General features: G+C 38.3%; 1 protein-coding gene across 3 annotated transcripts in view; it reads right to left on the reverse strand.

The window, feature by feature from the left end:
• The window catches only part of ANKRD50 (ankyrin repeat domain containing 50), a 49,348-nt gene extending 43,846 nt beyond the window's left edge, over window positions 1-5,502 (reverse strand). The window contains exons 1-3 of one of the 3 annotated variants that reach the window (XM_053577296.1): window positions 5,240-5,454; window positions 4,435-4,541; window positions 2,771-4,064 (exon numbers count right to left, since the gene is read on the reverse strand). In XM_053577296.1, the coding sequence (XP_053433271.1) occupies window positions 2,771-3,282 (512 nt within the window). In that variant the 5' untranslated portion in view covers window positions 3,283-4,064; window positions 4,435-4,541; window positions 5,240-5,454. Of the gene's footprint in view, window positions 1-2,770; window positions 4,065-4,434; window positions 4,542-5,088; window positions 5,210-5,239 lie in introns of those variants that run through there. The other 2 variants (XM_053577217.1, XM_053577368.1) reach the window with 2 other exon arrangements.
• Between the last annotated feature and the right edge of the window lie 7,297 nt (window positions 5,503-12,799).

A 12,799-nucleotide genomic window follows, 5' to 3' on the forward strand; every position in this document is an offset into this window, starting at 1 on the left:
TTATATCTTACCTCCTGTCATGTTATAATTAGCTACTTCCATCTCTACCTCTCTGAAAATATTTTAATGCCTTGGAAACAAGAATCTTCTGCACCATTTTCTACTTGTTGAATTGTTATCTACCCATGATCAAATAAAATACATTTCTAGTAAAGCTCTCTAAAGGCCTTAAGAAATCAGGCACTAATGGAAACTAAAATAAAATCTTAACTATTTGTTCAAAATTAGAGGCCTAGATCACCTAATGTCACAAAAGATGCAAAAATTATGTATTTTTAACTTTGAATTGTGCTCTCACGTTTACCTTTGAAAATGGCTGCATTATAGCGTCATAGTCTTAAAGGAAATGTATCTGTAAGAGTAATCAAAAAGTGTTGAGAGTATCCCAATACCAAAGTTAGCTAATTTATTTCATGATTAATTACTGATGGAAAAAGAAAGTGACTCAGTTTTTGAAAGATCCAAATGGTCCAAAGTATAGAGACTGGGAATATGAAGTAATTGGCTCCCTCTGTCTATTAGAAAGCAGTGCTGGTGTGGTTTTTTACATATAGCTCTAATTGCTTCTTTCCTTTCAATCAGTTAATAACTACAAATCATACAGGAAAAAAATAATAAGATGAACAACTTAGTAAGAGAATCATTTTTCAAGAAAAGCTATGATAACCACAGAGTAAGATATGCTTAGGATCATAAAACCCTAGAAACATCATAATCACACTTGATTTAAAACATTCAAACATTCAGGTATTAGAAATTTACATATGAATTCCAGTAAGTTATTAAATTACATAATTCAGTTACATTAAGTTCACCTTAAACTCTTTGAAAGAGACTAAGGTGTGAATAAATCCACACAGTTTATCAACTTACTTATACCAAATAAATGAAAATTTAGCTTTTCCCCTAGTGATAGTATCTTCAGAAAAAGCAGTAAGTCAAGAGGAAAAGAGTTGTTTATGTACAACTCTAGTACAAGAGACTAAGTCTCTTAAAACGGAAAGTTTTATATGAAAGACCCCATTATTCCATACATAGTGATTCCATACTTAACACTCTTCATCAAAACTGCATCTCACATTTTTTACAGGACTCAACTAAGAGCTTTCCTTACTAACTTACAAATAATACAACAGTTTTAATGCTGATTTTGATGGCTAACAGCAAAAAATAGTAGATTTGCCCTGAGTTTTACTGAACTGACTTTACACATAAAAAAGTTTACAAGTGTATGTCACACATCTCAAAGATACATCCCTTCAGCTGATTTTAATAACCCCCTGCCCTCTTTTAATTCTATTATCATCGACAGTAACTCTTATTTTAGAATAGCTCAGGTAATGTGAAGAGAGAGAGATATTCTAAAATGGTAACGAATGCCACATTCAAAGCACACTGTGACACACCCCGTTTATCAACTTTGTCATACACAAATTGTTCCTCTTTCCATCAAGTCTTCCAAAGAATTCCTATGATTACAAACATGTATACATACAAATATATCTCAAATCTCAGCTCTGACACTTATTAAACTATAATTTACTTAGGCTCTCTTGTGCCTCTGTTTCCTCATTTATAACATGGGAAGAATAATAGTACTTACCTTACAGGATTGTCATGAAGATTAAATGATTTAATATTTGTAGAGCACTTAGAACAGTGATACATGCTATTTACTATAATTATTATTAAATATTTTCAATACTACTTCCAAAATGCATAGATTTCATTCCATTAGATTTGAAGACATCAGATAAACAAACATCACTCTTTTCATAGCAATTCAAATCCTTCTTAGAGAGACACTCAAACAGAAGAGAGACAGAAACACACAGAAAAGCCTCCAGTACATAGCATACCTGACAGAATCTTTGGAGAACAAATTTTTTGCCTGCTTAGAATCAGTTATGGGGGAGAAGAGAAGTATATGGCAAAACGAGTAATTCAAGCAGAAATGAGGCAGTGGCAAGCACAAAATAACAATCTTACCTGCTACTTTTATAATTAACAGAGGAATAATATGTAAAAATTATTCTCAAGGAATTATATTCTCTTAGACACATTTTAAATCTGAAACCACTCTCAAAATCAACTTGCTCACATCTTGGACTAATCCATTTACTATGGACAAAAATGTTTAATTCAAGTTAGGAAAAAAATTTTCACTGTAAAAGTACTAAAATGATCCCAAATTTTCAGTTTTATAAATATCACATACTTCAAAAATATTACTGAACTTTTCAATTATATAGTTAGGAGAATAAATCCTAAACTACATTAACAGATTTTCTTTAGATTTTTGATGGAAAATGATTTCTTTTAAAAAGAACCTTTCTTATTTAAATAAAAAAAAACACTACTATAAAAAAGATTCTAGGTTCTATACTGAGTTCCCCTAACTTCAGCTCCATATACAGTTTATCCTCCCTGACAACGTAACCCAGTTTCCAGGTGGCTGGAAATGTTCTTCTCTACCATAAGAAAAAAAAATTTCTCTTACCATTTATAGGTAATATTAGACAAGTAAGCATTCTGCTATTAAATAGTAAAATTAAGACCTATTTTTAATCCATAGACTATGAAATACAAAGCTTAAGTTTTATTTCCTTCAATATTCAAAGTAAACAGGTGTATTCACAACCACAGATTAAGCCTAAGTAAGCACAGTAAAGGTATCCCACAAAGTTAAAAAAAAAAAAAAAAAAACTAAACTAAAAATCACTCTAATTTTTGCACAGAAATCTGAACATCGTGACATTTTTATTGTTACCTTTTGAATGCTTCAGCTGGGTTCCTCTCACATTCCCCAGGCTGTAAGAGGCTTTGGACTGCGGGATCCCTTAGTTTGTCCTCATATCCTTGGAGTAGTTCACTGCGGCAAATCTGGGCAACTAGACCTCTAATAAACCCTCCAACACACAAAGTATCAGAATCCTGGGCCTTGCAGAAATGAAAGGCCAAAGCTTGGCGATGTAAACCTCTCTGCAAGCTTGCAGGTGAACTTGGCCATAAGAGCTCAGTACACAGGGCTGTCTTGCCACTTCCAGGCCCTCCTACCAACAATACACCCCAGGCAGCTCCCTTTCCAGAGACAGCACTAGCATTATTCCCAGAATTCATTAAAAGGGATGGTGTGTTGACAGCACTATTGCAGCAGTTAGTTTTCTCCTGGAGGCAATGCTGAAGCTTGTGGAATACCCACTCCCTACAGTAAAACTGCTTCCCTTGCAGTAAACTCGTTTGAGCCATTTTGCAGACTTTCTCTTCCCAAGGATTAGTCATAATAGGTTTTTAATCTTCAACATTTGCTAGACTCTCGATACATCAACACAGGTCTTTACATCCATGATGATATAACTTGCATATTAAGTTGACTGTGAATGACAAAATTAGCAATTACAGTAAAAATTCAACAGCTACAGAGTTCATTTGTCAACAGAATGTACATGACTTTATTGGGCTCCTTATCCTTGATTAGCAGAGAATATATTAATTTAATTGTTGAACTGATGAAAAAAATCTCTGGTTCCAAAGCTCAGCAACACTTTTCCTGTATCTTGATGAGTCACATAACTCCATAGTTATATCTGGAGTGTAGGTGATTGTGGATGTTTCAAGTATACGGAGGAAACAATACATCTGGAAAACTGAAGAGAAAGCCCAATCTTTCAATTTGTACAAATTGCTTCTCCAGATTCCAAGTGTTAATTCTGTACCTGACAATTAGATGTGGAAAACCTGTCCATTATATTAAATGCCATCAAAAAGATTACATTGATAAGTTATCAAGTACAGTACATCGGTAGCTCTATCTTCTTGTTGAAGGATGATCACTCAAAGTACTAGTTCTTTCCAGTGTTAGGCATTTGGATAACTGCCAGGGAACTGTTTCAGATTTATAGTCTCTTATGTGTCCAGAAATGACAGACCACTGCTAACACCTTCTTAATTCAAAACATTCATAAAATGCTTTTGTATTTTTCAAAACAGAAGATTCTTAATAAACCTAGTCACAGGTTTCTTGGTTTTAAGATGTTCAGGTAATCAACAATTTCCACAAGTAGCTAAAATAAAACAAACAAAAATACCTCAGTGCAAATTATCACGTTAAAAGCTTATTTATCAAAGGATAGACTTCACCAGTTAATATAATCTCAGAAATCCACATGCTTCATCTTTCTGCACTTTAAAAAAGTTAGACATTATCTCTTCTAACAATTACATTTTCCTTTCTGTATTTTTCTCCCTCATGCTTAGACTTTTCAAACAGCCACATTTCAATCAAGTTACCCAGGATTTTTAAAACTTCACTGAAGAAAGGGGTGAAAAAAAGATACTTTCTGCACATACAGTAACATCCTTAACTCTAGCCAAAATGTTCTTTCCTACTAGATTGGCAGAACAGCGCCAGCTAAGGAGGCTCTATTAACTTACACAGTCCAGCAGTCTGGGACTCCGTCTACTCCACTACTCACACTTCTTTGTTGATAGTTTGCAAAATATAGGGGAAGATCACCAGGGTCGGGACTGTATGGAAATGGCTTAAGAAAAGAAGGGGGGATGACTGCTTCTATTATGAATGATAAGTCAAACACAAGTAGAACGTGAATCCTTCTTTCCTCTGGGCCAAGGACGGAGGTTTAGGATTGGGGTCAGGAATAGAATCTGCCACTTAGACCGGAGAAAAGGCAGCTGGAGAGAATTCCTTCCGAGGCAGGAAAGGAATAAGGAGTAGAGTGCTTTAGGGCTGGTGGGTGTTTGCCTACAGTTCCGGCCTCTAGTTTCAGCTGATAGACAAAAGGAACTTCGGGATTCCCAGCAGGGGAACCACCTTGGGTCAGAGCCGCCCGGAGGAGCCACAGGGGGGCCACCTCGGTGAGGCCACGAGCGAAGGTGCAGTGTCTACTCTGAGATCTGCCCTTCCAGCGCCTGGGAGCGCCTCGGCACCCCGCCCCGCCCGGGGACTGGGGTGTGTCTTTTTGAAGGGGGAGGGGGTGGCCGAGGTCTTTGCCAAACCCAGACGAGGGGTCTCCCCCCGGTCGGTGTCCCGCTCCGCGCCCCCATCCTGCGCCCCTCTCCCGCTCCTACCCGGTTCACGGCGGAGCGAGGGGAGAGGTCGAATCTGGGGCCCGAGGCTGGGTGGGTGGGTCAGGTCCAAGCCCCAGCCTCAGCCTCCCAGCTTCCAACCTGAGGGAGGGGCCTCGCTTCCTCCACCGCCTCCGCCGCCGCCCCTCGTTACCTCGGCCCGGCCGCCGCCGTGTCCGCCACCGGTCCGGCGACTCAGCCTCAGCCACTAGCTTAGCTGAGAAGCCGCCGCCGGCAGCGCTCCCGGGACTCCCACTGCAGCCGCCTCCTCCACCCGATCTGGAGCACGCTCTCAGCTCCAGATCCTCCTCTTGGCCCCCGGCGACTGCCAGTTCTAGCTTCCCTGGCAGCCTCGGTTGTGCTCCTCCCAACCGCCACCAGCCAACCGCCGTTGCCGCCGCCGTCAGGGCAGTGACTGTCTCAGGCAGCCCGGGACCCGGCCGGCTCCGCCCCGCCCCGCTCCGCTCCGCGGCCCCGCCCGCCGGGCCAAGGCCCCGCCTCCAGCCCGCCTCTCGGCCTTTCTTTCCCCCGGCTCCGCCCTCTGGTCCCGCCCCTCCCCCACCCCGACAGCCTAAGGCAGTAGGTGCCTGGGCGTGTGTGGCCTCTGGGGACCCGCTGCTGGCACGGCGGGGACACCTTTTGGGGGCGGTGTGGGTGCCCCGCCCCCTTTCTCAGGGGAGGTGGAGAACGGGGCGGGGGCTACGTTCTCACGTCCCCGGGCTCACGCGAGTCGCTGCCCCCACCCACCCCGTCACCACTGGGCCTTGATCCTTCCTTTGTCTTCCAGGCCAGAGAGACTCCCCGGCTGTTGGGACCGTATCCGCTCCTAGGAGGGGCGGCAGGGCGCGGGGAGATTGTCCCTTGCTTCTCCGTTCACCCCCTTGCCGTTCCCTGAATCCCCACTCGCCCCAATGCCACCCCAGGCCCAATACTGCCCCTCAGTCGTCCGGGTCTCCTTTCAGTCTCTTAAATTCCAGGGTTGCTTTTACTTTCTTAGCCTAGGACTAAGAGAAGGAAGGAAAAGACTGGAAAGAATGGTGTAAAAACAGACATGGTAGGGGTATATGGTGACGTTCCTACCCGCCTTCTGAATAGGACGTTGTCTCCATCAGCTAGAGGTTGACAGAAGGTGTGATTAGGTCCTCAGGCTCTGCCCTTCAGCACCGCTGGGTCACCCGCAGGGGCCACTATGGGGAAAGAAGTCCATGGCCAAGTCAGAGTGTGGAGTCGGATGAAAAGCCCTTATAGGGGCAGTTACTTTTGGACTAGACAGATCAGTTGTTTGCGCTCACTGGATCTGGGTCGTTTAGATTCCAGTTTTCTGCTTGGGAAATAAGTATGTTGTCTACTGATGGAGTAGAAGATATGGCATCTTTTAATTTTTTTTATTTGTTCATGCTAAAATTGAGAGTTCTGTATGTCCCATTTCTCATTAATTTGAATATGTTTGTTTCCCATCGGGTTTTAGGAATTTCAAAGTACCTAGACAAATGTTAAACAAATAAATAGCATTTTTTCTTACACTTCCATATTATTTATTCATGGCAATTGAGGCTATTTGATCTAATATTTAATTTTAATTCATGTGCTCTAATTTTTGAGCTTTCCCCCCCAAACACAAGCAAAAAAGGCAGAAGAATATAAATTATCCAGAATTAGAGAGATGAAAATTGATTTTTTGAAAATCTACGATTTTGATTTATTTTTGCTTACCCAGTTCTAATTACCACTTGGCTTGTTTGCCAAGCAGCTTTATAATCATTGAATAAGTTGACTCCTTCAGTTTCATAGTTGTTAAATTATGTATGTAGAGAAAACCTTAAATGAGAAATATGTACATTATCATTTTCATTAAACTATTTACCAATAATACAACAATTAAAATAATTTCTGGTCAATAGGAAGTTACAGAAACTTTTTGGTTAGTGGCCCTTACTTATGATGACTCACCACTATAAAGGAATGCTGTTTTAAATAACATTAGATATAACTAAGCAGTAGTTCTTCATTTGGAATTTTTTATTTTTCACTTTAAAGTTTATTTTAGATTCCATTTTCATTGCTTTTTGCTTTTTAGAAAAACTTTAACAATGATATACATGTATACATCAAATTTTATATTAATAGACTTCTTTTTATCAATTACCTAAATGCTAAAAATAGCAGAAGCAGCATGCTTACCCTGGATACATATTCATGTACTTTAATTAGTTTCTTAGCCATATTTTCTCTAATTCTAGATACTGGCATTTTTCCAAACAATGCATTTTTTCACTATGGTTTTCCTTAATTTTTATTTGTTCATAAAATTGCCTGAGGTCTTTTTCACAGTTGCATAAATTTGAAATAATTGATATCTTTAACTAATTCTTCTCCACAAAATATTTTAAATTGAAAATTTATCTCTATAAATGGCAAGTTACCTAGTAAGCCCAAAGAAAACTGTGCTAAATAAAATATATTCTCAATTCTACTTTCTTCATATTGAAATATCCAAAATTTTTCAGCCCAAATCTTTACCTCATTGTCTTTTTGTAAAACGCAATCAAAGTTATATCATTCAACAAGTATTTTTACAAGACAAAACTCATACGTTTTATGTTTATTCTAATGGTTTTGATCAAATTTGTATACTACAAAATTACATATCTTCTCAATTTTAATCTCTTTGGACACAAAATATAGTTTTATCCAAATTAGAAGCAGCAACTCCAGCAAAAGATTCTCCCTATATATTCAGGTATTCCAAAGCACAATTACAACTTTCAAAAATTAGGTCTTTTTTGCTCTTGTCATAGAGTACATTTAGTTCCTTGTTTGGTAGGGGAAATTTTCAATATCTTCCTTTTTGCAAGCTCTATTTTCAATAATTACAGCACCTAAAAGCTAAAATTGAATACTTTAGAATTTCAATAATTTTAAATGAAATTCTATGAAAGTTTAGAGGACTTATTTTAGTCATCTAATATAACTAGTGCAGATCACTCAGATTAATTTACAAAGTGATGTTTTATCACTGGCAGTCTTTCAGATTTGCCACAAATCTGAAGAACTCTTTTCTTTGTACAGAAGAGCTTACTTGCTATATATGTTACCACAGGATGACTCAGTGTCCATTTCACATACTTCAGGTAAAGTTCACGTTTAATTTTCTGCATTTACCAATGATTCTCAGAGTACCAGACTGGTGGTTTTGTGCATGCGAACAGGAGCTACAGCAGGCCGCAGCACACCAAACTAGCATACCAAGTGTCTAGTCCAGCAGTCTGGAAAGTTTCTCTGATTACCGCCAAGTCAAGGATGTGGTATGTATGTGTGTGTGTATGTATATATATGTATATAAAACATATATATATATATATATATGTTTTAGCCACTCGTTTTGTTTTGTATTTTTGTATTTTGTTTTTTCAGCTAACTGCCAGTGTGCTATCTTTCAAAAGAAGGAGCTTGTTATTTTGAATCTGGAAAGGTTTGCCGAAAGAATAGTTGCTGGCAACTTTTCAGATTTTTCAACGAATTTAAAGAAGTCTATTCATTTCATCTCATACACCATTAAACAAACCATGGCGAAGGCTGGAAATAAAACAGTGAAGGCCTACCAAACCATCCCAGATTATTTTAGGGCTGCTATTCATAACACTACTGTGTTTTACACAAACACACCTTATGTTAGTTATCCTCATGGGACTTGATGGAGACCTAGACTGTAGAAAGGCTTTGCTCACCATGCTAAATAAAATGATAGGAACGTCCAGCTGTGACTACCCTCTTTCAAAAGAATGCTTAGTTAAGCCTTACACTTGAAAAGTACTTGTTGCCATCTAGATTCATTCCTGTTCTTGAAAGCAAGCCTAAAAATAGCCTTTGCTTATAAAATGTATAAGATATAGACTTTTCCTTCAAAGGATTAAACCAATCCCCAAATAAGAATTATTCTGCAGAATTTCCAGTCAAGGGAAATGAAAACTCGCTAGCTGTGGTTATTGAATAGCTAGCTGCAAGGCTTCACCTTTATTTCTTAGGCTCCTAGATAGAGCAAAAACTCTTATAGACCCTAAAATCACACCCACAATGCACATGATAGCATGGATCCGAAATTTATATTCTTGTCCACCCTTTATGTGCAATAAGAAATTTAAAGAAGAAAATTAGGATGCTCTAGCATTGTCACTCTTTTCGAGTGTCATAACTGCTTCTTTCTACCTTTTTTCCTATGGGTTTATGTGTATAATAGCTTAAATGACTTCCCAATGCCACCGCAAAGTCACCATCACCCTTTTATCAAATCCCTTATCCTGATTGATGCCAGTCACGAAGCATTCTGTGAACCATAATTTAAATATCTGAGAACAGCTGAAACTGGCTTAGTAATAAGTTACATTCCCGAGTCCTATGTTACATGTAATAATAGCAATCATTATACATAATTATATTAATTGGAAACTAATACTAAATGTCCTGTGTCAAGGTGAAGTTTCATAACTTTATATGTCCATAACACATGCTTTGATCAGATTTCAGTGAAATGTTAGATAAGCTGATCCCTCGATTTGCTGCATTTAATTTATTCACTTGATAGGTTCCCAAGTAAATGAGAGAATGAGCAAGCTCATTTTATTTATTGTCCTCAGGCACTCTTGGCTCAGATCTTATTTCTTTTTTTCTCCAAGTCTTACTTGCTAAGCCAGCATGCCTTGGCGTTGGTAACCTTGGGAAAGTATTAATGTAAAAAAATAATATTATGTACTAGAAAGCACAAAACTAAACTGAACAAAGAGGCTGTGGGAGTAACACAACTTTTAAGATGTGTTCCTAAGGTCAGAGGGCTCCTGTGAATCCCATGTTCTCCATTCTACACATGTCACGGGGAATCCTTTACACCACACTAGTTGGTGTAGGCTGGTACAGCCATGTACCACAGCAGGCCTAAGAGGCATCTGGCAAGGTTGTTACCTTCTCAGAAAGTTTCTTTTGTTTTTTTCTAAGTTAGGTTATTTATACAAGAGGTAATTTATAATTTCCTTCCTTGTCAGTTTTTTAGCAGTTCTCAACCTGTGGGTGGTGACCCCTTTGGGGATCTCCTGCATATCAGATATTTACATTATAATTTATAACACTAGTAAAAAATTACACTTATGAAGCAGCAACGAAAATAATTTTATGGATGGGGGTCACCACAACATGAGGAACTGTATTAAAGGGTTGCAGCATTAGGAAGGTTGAGAACAAATGATCTAAGTGCTTGTATTTTTTATTAGTATTCTTCAGTTAGCCTAATTTTTGATCATTCCTTTGAAGTGTTAAAATTGATTTTTATTTTCATTTAATTTTGATTAAAGCCCTTCTGTTTTTGAAAATTATTCTGACAGAAAAATGTAACTGAAATCCCAAGTCTAGACTGAATTGGTTGAGGAGCGCCATATGCCAAGTGTTTTAACTGTGAAACACAGTGGCCTGTCAAGAGAGGATTGCTGTGCTAGAAACACCCTGAAAATATCACCCTACAATTATTTTCTGAAAAGCATGTGTATAGATATTCACATTCTTAAAAAAGGAATCAATGCCTCTTTTTCAACTTTTAGCCTGTGTTTAGTACCTAGACTTCAAAGATGCCTCCAGTGAACCTTGCCTCCTGGAATTCATGTCCTTAAGCCGTCACTGCACATTGAGCCTGGTCTTGCCTGTAACTTTTGTTAACCATTAGAATGTGACAGAAGTGACAGTGTGCCAGCTCCAGGCCTAGATTTGAAGGGGACTGGCAGTTTCTGTTTCCTACTTTGGAATGCTTACTTGTGGAAATAACCATTAAAGAAGTCTAGCTGCTGAAGAGGCCATGCAGAGGGACCACACAGGGAGAGCCCCAGGGATCATATGGAAAAATTGAGAGGCCAAGTCCGTGCAGCATCCCAGTGGTCAGGGGTTCTTCTGATGACTCTACCCCTAGCCACCACTAACCACAACTTCATGAAAAAACCCAAGTGATACCAGTGAAAGAACTGTCCAGCCGAGCACTGTTGAACATCAGAGCCATAAGAGATTTCCAAATGACTGCTGTTTTAAGCCACTAAGTTGTGGGGGTGGTTTTTGATATACTAACGAGCAAATAAAATATTATATGATGGAAATAAGAAATATCCTTATGTTTCATAAATACTAAATATAACTTCTAATATTTCTCTCTCCATCTAGTCTCTTGGGCAATTGATATAGCTCTAGAGAAATGAAATAGTATGTTTCATTCCCTTGTTTATATCACTCTGGTTTCCTTTGGTAAATACGTTATCCATTTGAGAATTAAAGAAATGAGATAAAAGTTAAATGAATTTTTCAGATTCCATAGATTGAAAAGAGTTTTAGCTAGGTAAGGTGGCTCATGCCTGTAATCCCAGTGAGTCAGGAGACTGAGGTGGGAAGATTGCTTGAGGCCAGGAGTTTGAGACCAGCCTGGGCAAAATAGGAAAAATTAGCCAGGCAGTGGTGTGTGCCTGTAGTCCCAGCTCCTAAGGAAGTTACGGCAGGGGGATCACTTGAGCCTTTGAGTTGGAGACTAAAGTGAGCTGTAATTGTACCACTGCACTCTAGCCTAAACAACAAAGTGAGACCTCATTTATAAACATAAATAAATAAAAAGAATTTGTATTTGTGTCCAAGTGTCTTTTCTCTCCACCATATATTCTTTATCACATTGGAAGTTTTTAGTCAACAGGGAAGTCTCTGGCTATAGCCGATCAGAAAGAAATATATTTGCAAACATATAAAAACGTGGTTCCAGCATAATGCTCAATCATAAATAAAAATTGAAGTTTACTTTTCAATTTACCTGTGCAGTTTTACGTATAACTGGAATGGTATGTTGTGGGGGGCAGGGTGAAGCTATCTAAATCAGAAGAACATTATCTGAATAATGTTTATTTAAATTCTGAAGGGCTAGAGCTGGCAACTGATTTAAAATGTAAAAGGGGAAGAGTACTGTTTTTGGTTTTTCATTAACTTTAAGAAAAAAGGTTTTAATTTAGTTTTCTTTTTTTCATAGAAGATTCTATATTTGCTCTAAATGCATTATTAAGAAAATTATACAAATAAAAGATCTAATTGTAAATGATTTAGGTGAGTGAGCTCTAGTAATTTACTCACTCATGCTGAATATCAGAGTATTTAAACATGGAGGTAAACTAGTTAACTAGAACCCAAGGATTATAATTTTATGTGAAAGTCCAACTAAATTTGTTTTTACTGTCTCTAAGAGATCATAATAAAACTAAATATTTTTCAGTCAAATCAGGTGGATTAAGAGCCCCAAGAAGGGATAAAGGGAAACACTGAACTTCATACTTAAACATGTACACCTAACAAAGAGAAGGAATTTTTTTTTAAGGGGCCACATGAAAAAAAGAAAGGAAATATGATTCAGAGATATTTTGAGAGGGAGCACATGTGAGAAATAGCATTGTTTATAAGGTAGAATCATCATTGGAATGTTAGGAGTTTCATGGTTTTAAAATAGTATACTGGCAATGGGGGTCACAACATACAGTTGCACAGGCTGTGGACTGCACAACTTCTGATGGCACCATTCAAATGAACTATGATGGGCTTCACATAGACTAGAGTGATGTCTTAGTGTGTTCACATCTATGTTGCGAATGCAGTAAGAGATAATATTTAAGTATGTGTAACAAAACCCAAATTCAAATTTGATACTTAATAGTTT

This window comes from Nycticebus coucang, chromosome 1, assembly GCF_027406575.1.
Source record: "Nycticebus coucang isolate mNycCou1 chromosome 1, mNycCou1.pri, whole genome shotgun sequence".
NCBI classification, from domain to species: domain Eukaryota; kingdom Metazoa; phylum Chordata; class Mammalia; order Primates; family Lorisidae; genus Nycticebus; species Nycticebus coucang.